The sequence below is a fragment of the Vigna umbellata genome, chromosome 1 (assembly GCF_029865625.1).
Source record: "Vigna umbellata cultivar VRB3 chromosome 1, Vumbellata_1.0, whole genome shotgun sequence".
NCBI lineage: Eukaryota > Viridiplantae > Streptophyta > Magnoliopsida > Fabales > Fabaceae > Vigna > Vigna umbellata.
This window is the reverse complement of record NC_142165.1, coordinates 19740503-19757207: the sequence shown is the minus strand read 5'-3', so window position 1 is coordinate 19757207 and position 16705 is coordinate 19740503. Positions and strand designations below refer to the sequence as shown.

The following is a 16705-nucleotide window of genomic DNA, read 5'->3' as shown; positions in this document are numbered from 1 at the left end:
CTCGACCTCTGTGGCCACCACTTCGAAAGAGCTTGGCCTCAATGGCCATCAAAGAGCTTGACCTTTATGAACACTTCCAAAGAGCTCGGCCAAAAGGCCATCAAAGAGCTCGACCTCTATGGTCACTACTTCTAAAGAGCTTGACTTCAATAGCCATCAAGGAGCTCAGCCTTTATGGCCACCACTTACGAAGAGCTTGGCCTTAATGGCCATCAAGGAGCTTGGCCACTAAGACCACTTCCAAAGAGCTCGACCTCAATGGCCATCAAGAGGCTCGGCCTCTATGGCCACTTCCAAAGAGCTCGGTCGAATAACCATCAAGGAGCTCAACCTCTATAGCTACCTCCAAAGAGCTTAGTCGAATGACCATCAAGGAGTTTGACCTCTATGGTTACATCTAAAGCTCGAGCTCAATGACCATCAAGAAACTTAGTGATGTGAATCCAACCAATGATGAGGATGTGTCACTTTGCTGCAATTTTTAAGTAATTAGTTTGTTTAACTAATGACTCAATCCTTTGTAAAATTTATTGACCAAATTATGTTTTGGATTAATCAATTAATAGGGTTTAGTTTGATTTTATTTTAAGTTTTAATAAAGGCCCAATTAGAAACTTAGTCATCAGACTTTGGGAGAACAAAAGGATACATAGTTGAATGCTTTTATGTAACTTTTTGATTACCACAATATTTATTTACAATCAGTCATTAACTCTTTTGTAATTTTGATGGCTAAAGCTTTTAAAATCTTAATCATTTTCATAAAAGAATACAAGTGATGTTTTTTTTTTTTGCAGAATATTAGAGTTTCTTACTTTTTTATCTTAGTGAGAGTGATTCTCCTAAGTTCTTGAGTGATTCAAGAACCCTTGATTGTATCAAAGGACTTTTCATCCTTTGTGTGTTGCCTCCCTTGAAAAGACTGATTTTTTCCTTCCAAACTTATTTGTCACTTTGTTTTTCATTTTCTTCCATACTTATAAAAACTAAATTATGTCCAATTTATCTCGTAGTCATAACTTGCATTTTGCGTGTCGAAATTAAGTGTTTCTTGAGCCAAAATTGAACTTCAAAACGTCATATTTCACCTCATTTTGAAAACATCTCAATCAGAGTTCTATAGTTCGTGATATTAACATTTTGAAATTTGGTTCCCTATTTTTACTAAGTTTTGAATTTTTTTTTCAAGGTTATAACCTTAAAGATCCTCAATCAGTCCTTTTGTAAATAAAATTCAAATCACTTTACCTCAATGACCATCACATCTAAAAAGCGAGGCCTCATAAGCCAATTAAGGAGATCGACTAAAGGGTCAATATGTCTATAAAGCTTAAAGATCGGCCTCAACTGTCAAATCCACACTCAACGATCTCGACCTCAACGGCCAAATCCATGTTGGATAAGCTTAGCCTTAAAGGCCAAGATTGAACAAGATCGGCCTCCACGACCAACGCACACCAAATAAGCTCAACCTCAACAACCTATGCAAGTTGAATAAATTCGGCTTCAAGGTCAATCCATCTGCAAACATGGTATGTTCATCTACAAGCTACACAAATAGGCTCAAAGTTCCATATGATCTCATAAACCAAACCAAACTTTCGAGATTGGGGGACTTATCTTCCTACCTGGCCCAACAGACATATTAAAGAGTGCAGTCCAATAAGGCCATTTAAGTCTTTTTATTATGGAGTAGCTTAACATACACATATTTAAGTTATATTTACATATTATAACTAAATCTCGATAAATTTGGTATTTTGTTATTACCTATCATTCTCTTACTATTTATTATATTTTTATTATTCTCTTTATCTAAGTATTATTTTAATAAGAACATAGCTCATGACTCATGTTGATCCTATAAATATAATTAGTATTTTTAAGGGGATACTCATTTCATAACACTCACTCTCACTTATAGATCTTAACTCTCTTTCTGACTTAAACGTCAAAGAGTCTTTTGTAAGTGGATCTTCGTCCTCTCAACATCAAGAAGACCCTTTCCAAATAAAAAGAACAATCAAACCACCATTAAAATCAACAGGTATCCATAAATTCACGCTCAATATCCCATTTATTACCTTTTCATCTTAATCTTTACTAATTAACACCCTTAAACCCAAAAAAGAATCACAAAAATATTAATGAGTGAATTAAAAATACATTAAAATGATCAACACGAACATGTTCAGTCCTTGCGTTGTCCAACATGGGTACAACTTTGTGTGCGCGCGTGCTAACAATTTATACTCATTTGATAAAATAATTGATGATTAACATGTTTTAAATGTTTTTGTTATTTCAAAATTTGACTTTGCTGTCGCCACAATAATATCTTATACATACAACATCAATTAGATGGTCATACACAATTATTTAGAATTTACGTTTTTACACCTTGTTTTTAGATTCAAATACTAGATACTTCAAATTAAATTAACATTTTAGAAGTTAAATATGTTTCAAATAATATGATTTTTTCTGAAACGTTTTGTTTTTTTTATTCAAGTTTTGGGTTTATTTGAAAACCAAACACTATATTTAAAAATAAAAAAAAGTTATCCTACATTGATTAATATCGTATCGAATATACAATATAACATGTTGTATTATTTGAATATTCGAACTAAAAATATTTCATTTATTATGCCACTTATCTCCATAACAATAAATGATGAAAAATTCATTAATTTAAGAAGCATAAAAAAAATCTTTTTTTTTCTTGTCACTAGTAATAATAATATAACCACAAAAGATTGAAAAAAAAAAAGAGAATCATCACTAGATGTGAAAATTCTCACAATGCCTAATGCATGCATAAGGAGTCTATGCTTACTATGTAAAATATCATCGCTAACACCAAAAGTTAGCTAAGGAAAAAGACAATGATATATGGTGTAAATATATAATAGTTTTAATTTAATAAGGAGTAAATATTGATTATTGATTAATTTCTTATAAATGTTTAACTATAGAAAAATTAACATATATATCATAATGAACATTTCCACCTAAGATTATACAACCATGATGTTAGATCACTTAAGTGACAAATTTTTAAGTGACAAATTTTTAAGTGACAAATTTTTAAGTGACAAATTTTTAAGTGACAAATTTTTTTAAGTGATGATCCTATTAGTTAAAATTAAAGACATGTGACAAGAGTAACGGGGTTGAATTCATTGCCTTATCCGTTACGTCTTTGGACCCTGTTATAAGGGACCATATAAGTACTTGACAAAAAAGCCCCTAAGACTAACGTACTAACTCTATAAAAAGGGGGGAAATGGAAAATTTTTCACTCTTAAACTTTATCCTTTAATGGAAAATATATTTATAACTATAACAAGAATATAGTAAAACGTAACATTGAACAAATTTATTGCTTAAGTGTACATTATAATATTAATTGTTTATTCCAATGTTGTTTTTTAATTAATGACCGGGATCGAAAATAATTTATAAAGAATTTAAATTTAACATATATTTGACATTGATTTATCTTGTTATATGTAAGACCCTTGATTTTTAGCAAAAGATAATTTCTGACATCCTCACCATTAATGCACGCCACATCATTTCTCAGCCAGTAAAACCCACTACCTAATCTGATCCCCTCCCTCTGTCGTACACGGAAAAGCCGCGCCCATCATTTTTCTGAAACATTAAAAACGTACCAAACCCTGCATGCACACACGCAACCTGTCGCGGGAGAAGCTTCCCATTTCAGAGTTCGGTGTGCAGGTGTCAACTTGGGAGACGTTCGTCGACCGAACATGAGTTAACACAACTAGAATTTTTGAAAACTCTCTCTCACCTGCACCATTCATCTTCTTCCTCAGAACCCAACCTTTCGTTTTCTCCAACTTCTCTCTAGAAACCTTCACCTTCTCTTTACTGTAACTCATCACCTTCTTCTTTCTCTTCTCCGTTCACGTTTCAGAAACCGTAGAACCATTCCTGGTGTCGTGAGCTTCGTTTTGAACCGATCACCTCAACGTTCTGATACTGGTAAGTCTCTCTTCTTCGTCGAACGTTTTCTGTCTCATGCAAAGCCAAATCCTGGTTGCATGAAGGGTTGAGTTCTTAGTATTTCTTGGTTTTATGGTTAGATCGGGTTGGAAGAATTAAGTGATCCTGTGTGAGTAGAGAACTGTTAGCGGGCGAACCAAACACCTTGAGTTAGGACGTTCACTTCTGATCCAGGTAAGGGAAGCTTATTAAATTTAATTCGTATGTTTGTCTTGTACTGTATGAACATTATGTGTGTCGCATGAAGTATGAACTGTGTTATTTGATTGTTGGTATATGATCATAAGTATGAAGTGTATATTGGTTGAGTATGCATGGTCGAACGTTGTTGTACTGCATGAACATGGTATATGTTGGTTGAAATGTATGATATGAGTGATACGTGTGAATATGAATATACATGCTTAGAGGTAGTGAACGTAAGTGAAAATTGAATATCAAATTCCCTATGATAACGTGTGTCCGACATTAAACGGTTCTCGACCGTTTGGTGTTCCAGTAAACTTCTTTGAATTGGAATACTTTCGTTTGGGAAGGATTCTGGTCGAGCATGAGTTATGAAGGTCTTTTACTTAGAGCTCATAATGAGCAGTGTCGATCTTACACATAGTAATCGTATTGGGTAGTGCTCGGTCTTACACCAAGCGCTCTTACTCTTTTCTTGAAAAATCCTTGAAATACAGATCCTTCATCTGTGTCGACCGACAGTGTCGAGCACCCTTCTTAATACAGATCATTCATCTGTGTCGACCGACAATGTCGAGCATCCTCGTAATACAGATCATTCATCTGTGTCCACCGACAGTGTCGAGCACCCTTCTTAATACAGATCATTCATCTGTGTCGACCGACAATGTCGAGCATCCTCGTAATACAGATCATTCATCTGTGTCCACCGACAGTGTCGAGCACCCTTCTTAATACAGATCATTCATCTGTGTCGACCGACAATGTCGAGCATCCTCGTAATACAGATCATTCATTTGTGTCCACCGACAGTGTCGAGCACCCTTGATAATACAAATCATCCATCTGTATCGACGACAGTGTCGAGCACCCTTCGTAATACAGATCATTCATTTGTGTCGACCGACAGTGTCGAGCACCCTTCTTAATACAGATCATTCATCTGTGTCGACCGACAGTGTCGAGCACCCGTGTTAATACAGGTCGTCCATCTATCTGGTAGTCGGTCCTATTCTGTTTTGGAACAGGGTAAATTCTTCGGTCTCGTTCCTCACGGTTGTCCTCGTTATAAAGAGGGCTGAATGTTTGGGATTTTATGTGCTTGGACTGAAAGACAAAAATGAAAATAAAAGTGAAAGATTATGGATGATGAACATTATATGAGATGAATAAACGGGTTGGATTTTGGACGAGCGTTCCAGGGAGGAACGACTCATGGTTGAATATGGAATTTTGTAAAGTATGACTGTGGGCATGCTAATGCTGGCTTGGTCCATCCTGATATTCCGTGACACTCGTCATCACGTAGAGGAGAGTGGTTCATGTGTGGGAATGGCAGGAGGTCCTTAGTCCATAAGTTAACATGGGCGACGTAAGAAACGGACTAACCTCGAGTGGCAGCTGTCGAGTGTAATACAGTTACTACACCACTCGGGTGCAAGGACGCCTGTAGCTACACAGATTCATACAGTCCGGACGGTCAGTCTAGTATCAGGAATTGATTTGAGTTAATGGATTGATTTAATTATCTGTTGTGAAATATTTGATATGTTGATGTACTATGAAATGAATGATTTTACTTGAATTAAATTCAATAAGCTTACCCTGTGTCCTCTTCTTTGGGTTGTCGATTGTCTTTGTACGTCCGTCTTGTCCTTGCGATGATCATTCATGTGGATGGGAGCAGATGGAAGTGAGCTGCTGGAAGAGGCGCTGGCGGAAGAAATTTCGGAAGATGTCGATCCGGTTGAAGTAGGGATTAAGGTCGAGCCCTAGAGTGCTCGACATGTGGTAGCTGTTAGTATTTTGTTTAGTCTTAGAATTTGTATACCGTCGGCTACATTACATTTTGTATCTTAAGCCGTTCGACGTTTTGGACCTCGTATCTTTTTGTAAAGACTGCACTGTTTTAATGATTAATGTAATTAATTCTGATTATGGTTATCACTATATTTTGGGGATGTTACATTATAGGTTTAAAAAATCCATATTTTTTCATTAATTTTATAAAAACATGATAATTACTTTTATTTATTTTTTTCAATTATGCCTTGTTTATCTACAATAATATTAAAATTCAAGTAAAAAGCTATTCATACAAATCTAACTAGTGATATGTAACTTATTTTCTTATTTTACATGTTTACTCGTTTTTAAAGGAATTTATTCCTAACAACTTGTCTGCATTATATTTGGGATATATTTTTAAAACGTCTACATAGAAAAAGACGAAAGAAAATTATATATCAACATGTTATAAGATCAATTAGCTATAGGCTTTGTAAGTAGCAATTTTTATAAGTTTAGAAAGAAAATAGTAAAGGCTATAAATAGAAAACAATATAATTCGCTGGCTACTTTTTAAAACTATGAATTTCTTTGAACTTTTTTTTCAAACTTTTCTCTAAAAGTGAGAAAAATTATAATTTTATAAATATGACTTCATCTTAAAATTGAATGTAAATAGAAATTAGGATGAGATATCGAATTCAAATTGTCATCAGAACAAAATTCATCTAATTAAATCTCTGTTTTCATTTTGCAACTGTGAGTTAGGATTAATTTCTATATATGTGATAAAAAAAAAAGACGATTTCGATTAGTTTAAGCTAATATAAGTTAATAATAATTTAATCTTGAATTGGGTTATTTATAAGTAACTTACGACTTCCCTTATATTCTTTGTAGTCATCCCGTTGATTTGAAGAGCATAATATTTTAAGATATAGAAAGTTAACCAAAATTTATAACTGAAATTTGTCGAAATCGAGATCGCGATGGAATAATGAACCGAAAACAAACGAGTTTAAGAAACAAATTTTGGGAGTCGTCACCATAATTTATTCTGAAAAAACTATGGAAAATTATAAAATAAGACATAATCTACGAAAACTAGATTTTAGGTTCGGAAATAGATTATGCGTAAGGAAGGTATTAGCATCCTATTGCGTCTGTCCAAAAGTAGTATACCTTTGATTAAATGTATAAAGTTAAAAGTAGTACCTTTGATTAAGTGTATAAAGTTAAAAGTAGTAGCTTTGATTAAATGTATAAAGTTGACATGATTTTTCAAAATATTTAATTTTCCCTAAAATTAATAATATAAATAAACTATTAAGAAACACAAAATATTTTTTTTTTGTTTTATTAATCCGATAAGGATTGACCTTGCTCCTATGTATATCCATTTATGATGGAAAATTAGAGATCACAGTTATTTATCTAGAAAAGGTTTGTAAATTTGTTCGGAAATTATTATGGATCGTTTTAGATTTTTGAAAAGTGCACACGATAAGGATTGACTTTGATCAAGGATCACGTAGTTTTGGTAAAAAAAATGTTGGTTTAACAATGTTGACACTTTTTGGTTTTAAAGATTTTTGTATTTTTTTATTTTAAGAATGGCGGGGGAAAAAGGAAAGAAACCGGCAATAGGCCGACGTACCCTTTTTTTTTATGATTTAAAAATTATTTGTGTGTAGTAAAAGAAATAATACCTTTAGAAAAAAAACTTCAAAATACACTAGAAAGAAAAAAAGAAGGGTGTAGAGGTGACATAACTTTTTAGCTTTCGGTACTCCTCTAATTCTTCCTTGAAGATTGCCTTTAACAGAACCCTTTTGCATGATAACTTATTTTCCTCTATACTCTCTTCCTCCCTTTCTATCTTTATTATTTTTGTGTCTCTCTATTTTTTTTTTCATCCTCTTTTTTTCTATGATAGGGTAAATATTTATATATACAAATTCTAATATTATGGTAATCTTGCCTTTATTGTGAATTAATTGACAATGAACATAATAGGTAAAAAAATGGTATTGGTGCAAAGAAAAACAAATCAAATAAAATTCAAGACATTGATTATAATTATTTTCAAAAACTTTGTCAATTTTAATCACATTTTTCTCATTTTAAAGCAATGATGGAAGGAGAGCAACAATGGTGGGTGTGAAAGAGATGAGCAGACGTTTTGAGTGATTCAGGAAGAAGAAGGAAGGGTTTGGGAAAACGTGGCAAATATTTTAGAAAAAAAAAACGTAGCATAAACCTGGTTCACCGTTAGCCACCTCATACAAAAACTTAACGCCGTTCAATTTTAAGAATTAAACATAATAGTTCCAAAACTAGGAGGACTAAAATGAACAAAACTTTCTAAAAGGGACTAAACCCAAAATCACGTGATAGTTAAGGAACTAAAAACATATTTAACCCGTGCAAAGAAAAACAGATCAAATAAAATTCAAGACATTGATTATAATTATTCTTAGAAACTTTGTCAATTTTAATCACATTTTTCTCATTTTAAAAGAAACTGACACAGCAAATTATAGTATTATTTTTAATTATTATTAGAAATATTGCTTATAATTATTGGCTTGATATTGATTCAAATTATTACCATATTAAATAGAAACCAATATTTCAAAAATATTTCTGATGATGTATCTTAAAGATATACATAAAACTCTTGGGCTCTTAGCCAAATTAAAATTTGAAAATTATGTATACATTTACATTCTTTTCAGAAAAATGATTTTATTTTTCTTTTTTTTTATCTTTCCCCACTATTAATTATTATTCTTTTATTTTGTTTATTTTTATTTTTTTTATCTTTATTGATTTACTAGACGAAATTGGGTGTTGACAAACTTAATATAAAATTTTAAAAATCTAAGTTTAGATACCCATGTAAACCTTTGTGATGATTGATGAATTATAATATATATATATATATATATATATATATATATATATATATATATATATATTGAATAAATGTCTCACATTTTATATTTTTGTGAAAGTTTGAAAATCACATCTTCTATTTTGTTACTATATTTTGTAAATTTCAGAATATATTTGAGAAAAAATCTTATATTTGGTATTTAATATATATTCTTCTAAAGGACAATGATTAACCAGGTTTCGAATATATTCGCTTGCATAAGAATATAGAATTTGTAATAAAAGCATGTGCGCTAGTGGTGACATCATAATCAAATAAACTCTAATTATATCATATTAAAAATAATGATCTAATTTACTCAAATAAAAAACAATAGTTTCATTGGGTGAAAGAGGATGAGTGTTTCATCCTACACCTCCAAGATCTCATCCTGCACCTCCAAAAATTCCACTTTTAACCTTCTGACATCTTATCATTATCCTACACCTTAAACTTTTTAAAAAATTTTATTTTTAATTTTAATAAATATATTTTTATTTTCTTCTTTTTCTTATTAAAAAGACTCTATATCACCTTAATAATAACTAAATTTAAAATTCAAATATTATTTAATATAATTTTATATTTTAATAATTATAAAAAATATGATTTATGTTATAATAATAATTATATTAAAAATAAAAAATAAAATAATTAAAAATAAAAATAATAACAAAAAAGTAAATTATATTAAATAAAATATTTAATATATTCAAATATATTAAATTATATTAAAATATTAAATTAAATTAAATAATTATTAAAATTTAAATAATAAACAAAATTTTAAAACAGTTATTTATCAAATAAAAAATAAAATTATATTAAATAAAATATTTAAATATACTAAATTATATTAAAATATTAAATTAAATTAAATAATTATTAAAATTTATATATAAAATAAAATTTTAAAAACTATTCTTTATCGGATATGGATATCCGATTTATAACTTATCGGATATCAGTATTCGATTAACAAATTTTCAAAATTTTGTCTTTTTAAAATTTTAATGATTATTAAATTTAATTTAATATTTTAATATAATTTAATATATTTAAATATATTAAATATGATTTTAAGTTTTATTTTTATTTTTATTTTTATTTTTATTCTTATTTTAGTTATTATTTTTCAATTTTTTTAATAGAACTATTTTAAAAATATAAATTATATTTTATTAATTATTAAAATATATAAATATAATAAGTACATATTATAATTTTTATTTAAGTTTAATATTTATTAAATTTTAAATAAAAAGCAAAGTATTAACATATTTTATAGATTTTAATATATAAATAAGCTTTTTAAAATTTTCATTTTTATTTAAAATTTAATAATTATTTAATTTATTTTAATATTTTATTATAATTTAATATATTTGAATATATTAAATCAAATTTATTTTTATTATTATTATTTATTATTATTATTATTATTATTATTATTTTTAATATTTTATTTTTATGTTTTTAATATAACTATTATTATAATATAAATTATATTTTAATAATTATTAAAATACAAAATTATTTTAAATAATATTTAAATTTTAAAATAAAATAAAATAAATTATTATTAAGGTAGTGAAGATTGTTTTTAATAAAAAAGAAAAAAAATGAAAAAATATTTATTAAAGTTAAAAATAAAGTTTTGAAAAAATTGGAGGTGCAGAATGATGATGAGATGTCAGAAGGTTAAAAGTGGAATTTTTGGAGGTGCAGGATGAGATCTTGGAGGTGTAGGATGAAATACTCAAAGAGGATTGTCTCACTCTCAAGAAAAAAAAAATATAAATTTTATACACGGTTCTATTTTATCTGGTACATGACGTCTTAACACATGTCATATACGATATTCTATATTTGGTTAATGTAACTGATTCTTAATTCTTGTGCAGCCTCTCTTTTATCAGTAATAAACCCAACAAAATAGTTATGACTTTCATTTTTTTTTCGCAAAAATAACAATAATACAAGTGTGAGACGGTTGATATATAAATAATTATGACTTCAGCAGATCAATTAAGAGAGTGATAATACAATGATTTGATGAAAATAAACTAGTAAACACTGATTAACTAATGCACGCGTTATTAATACGTGTTAGTAGACTTATTTAGTTTTTGTCTTGCTACATTTTAAAATATGATTTACTACGTATTCTTTAGAACGTATTCATTCTTTAGAGTGTTAAACATCTTTGTCCCTTTTATACACGTGACTTAGGTTTGATTTGGAATGTATACAATAATAAAATATACTAAGAGGAGTTCCATGTATGCACGTACAATTAATAAAAAAAAAATTCAGTCTCTTACATATACAAGATATGATAATATTCTAGGAGGAAAAATAAACAATTAAAACAAAGTCTTATATTAAGAATGTCTTTAACATTAATTCTGTCGTCACATCTCCATAATCACTTCTTTTAATAATTAATATCCATAAACGACAAAAGAAAAGCAATAAATGGAAAAAATTAAAAACCTTCTAATTTCCTCAGATTCGAAAAAATATAACGGAAATGGCTTTTCTTTAGTACAGGAAAATTCCAAGTAAATCCAAAGCAGCCGCTATATAAACCCCAACTGCGCCGAAGCACGCACACAAACCTCACACACGCAACACACAAAACTCTCAAAGGATCAAACTCAAACGCTACTTCCAAAAGAGAGCAAAAAAAAATTATAAATCTCTCACCATGATAGCTTACTTAGAACACTTCGTGCACGGAAATGACACGGAATCCATGCCTAACGACGACGTTTTGGGCGTCGAAGGTTCGTTCCACTTCGGCGCCACCGCCGCCGGCTGCAAGGACTTCGGCGGGATGAAATCCGCGAAGCCGTTGGCGGTCATACGCCCCGCCGATGCCGCTGACGTGGCGAGGGCGGTGAAGGCCGCAGCGCGCACGGCGAATCTCACGGTGGCAGCGCGCGGCAACGGACACTCCATCAACGGTCAGGCCATGGCAGAGAACGGGCTGGTCCTCGACATGCGCGCCATGGAGGACCGCTTCACGCTCCTTTCCCTCGACGACGGCTCCCTACACGTCGACGTCTCGGGAGGGGCATTATGGGAAGAGGTTCTTAAACGCTGCGTTTCTGAGTTCCGTCTCGCGCCACGCTCGTGGACGGATTACCTTGGGTTGACCGTCGGCGGCACACTCTCCAACGCTGGCGTCAGCGGCCAGTCCTTCCGTTACGGCCCGCAGACCTCCAACGTAACGGAATTGGAAGTCGTCACCGGAAAAGGCGAAACCTTAGTCTGCTCCGAAACTCAAAATTCAGAACTTTTTTTCGCAACTCTCGGAGGGCTGGGCCAGTTCGGTATCATAACCCGAGCCCGGGTCCCAGTTCAACCAGCCCCCGACATGGTACGCTACTAAATCCTCGCCCAACCAAAAAATATTAATAATTAATATCTGATGTTGTCAACATATATTTTAATTTTTAATTGTTATTTTTATTATTATTATTATTACGATTAGGTGAGATGGATAAGAGTGGTGTACTCGGAATTTGAAGATTACACTAGAGACGCAGAGTGGCTGGTGACTAGAGAAGGTTACGGTTTTGACTACGTGGAAGGTTTCGTTTTTGTGAACAGTGACGACCCTTGCAACGGCTGGCCCACGGTACCCACGGGCCCAAACCAACGGTTCGACCCGGCTCGCCTCCCGTCGACGGCGGGTCCGGTTCTGTATTGTTTAGAACTGGCGCTTCATTACCGTAACGAAGACCACCCTTCCGCTGTTAATATGGTAATTAATATTTAAATTTGTGAACTCCGTTTATTTTTATTGTTATATTTTCGGTATTTTGGGGTTTCATTATTCAGCAGGATGTGATGTGTGTACACACTCTCTAGCTGGCGTTTGGGATTTTTGTCTTTTATCGGGGATTGTACGGGTCGGGCACAGAACAGTCCGGGGCACCAATGATGGCTCAATTTTGACCTAGCGGGTCACTTACTTTAATAAAAAAAAATAGACTTGAGCATAGTGGTGTAATGTAAGGGAAATGAGTAACCTTAGGTTAGAAAAAATAAATAATATTAAATAATTTAAAATGAAGGAAGTTACCCTAAGTGGGTCCCTGGTAAAAAGTCAATATACGCAGATTTTCACCTACACATGTACGAAGTTAAGCCGAGGGAAGATGGCTTATTTAATTCCTGTCTGCCACGAGGTTCATAGATAACGTCACATTTCACTTGGTTTATTTTTGTTTAATGATTTTTTTTTTGAAGTTTTTAAATTTTTGGTTGTGATAATTTGATTTTGTATTGTTCCATGAAAATGGCAATGGTTTTGGTGAAAACTGACTATTCGGTCATCATGTATCTTCCATTGGATTTTCTGACACAAAGCCTCGCCCAAAATGGCCTATGTTTTGCGTTTTAAATTACCAAAGGGGACTGTACCTTGCGAGGGTTGATACCTTAGCAATAAGCATAAAATGGCAATGCGGAGTTCCTTTGTGGGTAAGGCTAAAATGGTCATGTAACATCACTGCCTGCTCCATTGCTCTGATCATTGAGATCTCGCTGACGTTACGGTCCCCACACTTCCGAAAATGCCCAAAACCCCATCATTTTCTGGAATCTGTAGAAAAATATATCAATTCACGCTAATGACGCTAATGCCCCTTAACTCTCTCTCTCTCTCTCTCTCTTTTAGGAGGTGGATAGATTACTTGGACGACTCCGATTCGTCGAGGGTCTAAAGTTCTCGCTGGATGTGACCTACATGGAATTCCTGCTGCGTGTGAATCGTGTGGAGGAAGATGCAAGAGCCAACGGCATCTGGGACGCACCCCACCCTTGGCTGAACCTGTTCGTCTCCAAGTCCCACATCGCTGAATTCGACCGTGAAGTGTTCAAGAAAATCCTCAAGCACGGTGTTGGTGGCCCCATTCTAGTCTACCCCCTGCTGCGATCCAAGTAAATATAAAATCATAAACTTTATCGTTTTAGATTCTTTTGCTGTTCCTTTCATTTCCTTCAATTTCACCACCTACAAATATTTATTCCAGCATTAATTAGTTCAACAGGCCAGATTTGGCAAAATCTTCCCTCACCTTTGTTGAGGGGATAGCAAGCTAAGCTAGCTAGCTACATTACATGCATTCACGTCAGTCTCTAATTTTAATGCGTTTGTTGGGTTGGTTGTGTGTGATCTTCACCTTCGCTTCACATGAATCTGCTTTCTCATCACTGTTAAGATAACTTCCGGGAGTAACTTTTCACTATACTTCTGTAAACAATAATTTCGTTATTTAACCCTTAATCTCATCATGAGGTTGTAACACGAAGAATGACAGTGTTCTATGGGGTTGACACGCAAGAGGGTATGGGACAAGGGTCCCACAGGGGCAATCCAGCGTGACCTGTAAGCCACGTATGTGAGTCACCTGAGTCCTTACTCTGTTTGCCTTGTGTTGTGTGTGTATTGGGTATGTATAAGTTATGTATTTATATATTATGTGGTAAGTGTGGGTTGGTTTGGACCACTGGGGGTGGTTAAGATCTTGAGGGTGGGTCTAATATATTCCACTCAAAGGGTCAAGCCATGGTGGGACCCACTTCCATCCCCATTTTTGGTCGTAAGGTAACCTCAGCTCAGCTGTTTCATCATACTGAGCTGCTCGTACCTCTCTTCCTCTGTATCTCTCCGTACTGTATTAGTAGTAGTTTTATACTACTATCACCCTCTCAAAAAACTTTGCTTTGGGACACCCTCCCAACGGGGTGCATGGGTTAGACTTTCGAGTTTAGTTTTTACATCCTGTCTGTCTTTGCTTGGCAATCTTCACTGACAAAACTCAGATTAGCTCTCAAAAAACAGCAATATTTTAATGTTTTTTTCTTTTTTTTCGTGTCGCTGTTAATTTCTAGAGAAAATAATGGAATATGTATTTCACTGTTTCACGTTGTGCAGGATAAATCTCTTGATGTTTTACTGAAAAGTTTATTTCGCTTAAAAGTATTTTATGTGGGTGTTTAATAATAATAATAATAATAAATAATAATAAATTTAAAATAAAAAATTAAAATTTGGTTGAAAAATAAATGTGATATGTAATTACTGAAAATGTAAATTAGAAGCTTAGAAAGGATGGTAGGAGAGAAGGTAGTGGTAGTATGGATAGAGTGTGCATGAAAGTGGTAGTAGAGATTTGAAGAATGTAAAAGGTAGAAGTAGGGAATTGTGTGTGGATATGAGAAAAGTGGATTGAGATTAATTTAGAGCATTAAATGATTGGGTTGGATGGGAAGAAAGTATGATGGTGGTGTGTGTTGGCAAATGGAATGGACAAGGATATTTAATGGCCAACCGGATTACAGCGACACCGGTGTTTGTATGGACTCTAAAGAAACTCGTTTTGATTTCTGACAGAGAAAACAAAAACCCTCTGATGGTTCCACACACACAGGGATTCATTGTGTTGTGGTGCTCCTTTTCTGGGGGATTACAATTTAAGGGTCCCCCATCTGCAACTGCTTCAAGTCATGCGCAACCCATCATCAATAACATGCTTCAATTCTGTTGTGATAATTAAGGACCCAATTCATTAATTCTTTCTACTTTTGTTTTCTTTTGTGTTAATCAGGTGGGATGCTCGACACTCGGTAGTGGTGCCGGATAGCAACATTTTCTACATTATAGCCTTGCTCCGATTTATTCCACCACCACCAAAGGGACCACCCACTGAACTCTTGGTGGAACAAAACCATGAGATTATTCAGCTCTGCTGCAACAGAGGCTTTGATTTCAAGCTCTATCTCCCTCACTACCAGTCACAGGAGAACTGGATGCGACACTACGGAGACAAATGGACCACATTCCTCGAGAGAAAGGCCAATTTTGATCCCTTCGCTCTTCTTGCACCTGGACAGAAAATTTTTTCCCGAATCCCTCAACCCTTGCCCATCACATAAATAAATAATTAATTAAATAAATAAACACTCTTAATTAATATATTGTTTTTCTTTCTCTCAACAACCCATTGTCATCATTTTCTCTTCATTCCATTTTTGTTTCTTTTTCCCCTCCCTCCCCCCTCCTTTTTCTTCTGTCACACCGTTGTACCCATATTGTAAATCAACATTTTGGGGGTGAAATTAATGTGAATCTCGATCCTTTTCTGCTGTTAATCAAGTTTCAATACCATTTGACAGTAAACTTTAAGTGCTTTTTTCTCCTTAATAATTATTTCTGTTGGTAAAATTCAAAACATTGATTCGATTAAGCAAAGGATGGATATATCAGAGGCCTTAAAAAAAAGGGGTTGGTGATGTATGACACGTATAAACTTGTTAATCTGTTTCTATAATATGTTAAATAACACGGTATATAATGAAGTGAGTAAAGCAGGTAGTGCTTGTCAAAAGTCGTTTTCCCTTTGGATTTATAATCTTCGGGAACAACCTACGTGCCAATCATGAATTGGGAGCGAGCACTACATGTATATGTGTCTTATCTGAGACAGCATTAACTGGCCTTGATCTTTCACTTCATGTTTGTTTCATCCTTAGCCAGCTCTTTTCAATTTGCATCTTCTTTGGTTCCATAATGTTCAAATTAACTCGAAAACTGGAAAAAGTAAAACTCAGAAAAACATATAGAAATCTGAAAGTGAGGCCACTTGGGTTTGGAGTTAGGTATGTGTGGGATTCTTTAGTCCCCTTTTGTAGCTTTTTGAAGTAAAAAGAGCAAGTCCAATCCAATAAAAGAAGCTAAAAAAT

At 33.2% G+C, this 16705-nt stretch overlaps 1 protein-coding gene across 1 annotated transcript; it reads left to right on the top strand.

Annotated features, from left to right (window-relative positions):
- The first annotated feature begins 11530 nt into the window (after positions 1-11530).
- Positions 11531-16114, top strand: LOC124832925 (cytokinin dehydrogenase 7-like). Its single transcript, XM_047307263.2, has 4 exons — positions 11531-12332; positions 12447-12719; positions 13638-13900; positions 15571-16114. Exons 1-4 carry the CDS (start codon positions 11658-11660, stop codon positions 15896-15898), a joined length of 1539 nt encoding a protein of 512 aa, XP_047163219.1. The 5' UTR covers positions 11531-11657; the 3' UTR covers positions 15899-16114.
- The last annotated feature ends 591 nt before the right edge of the window (positions 16115-16705 follow it).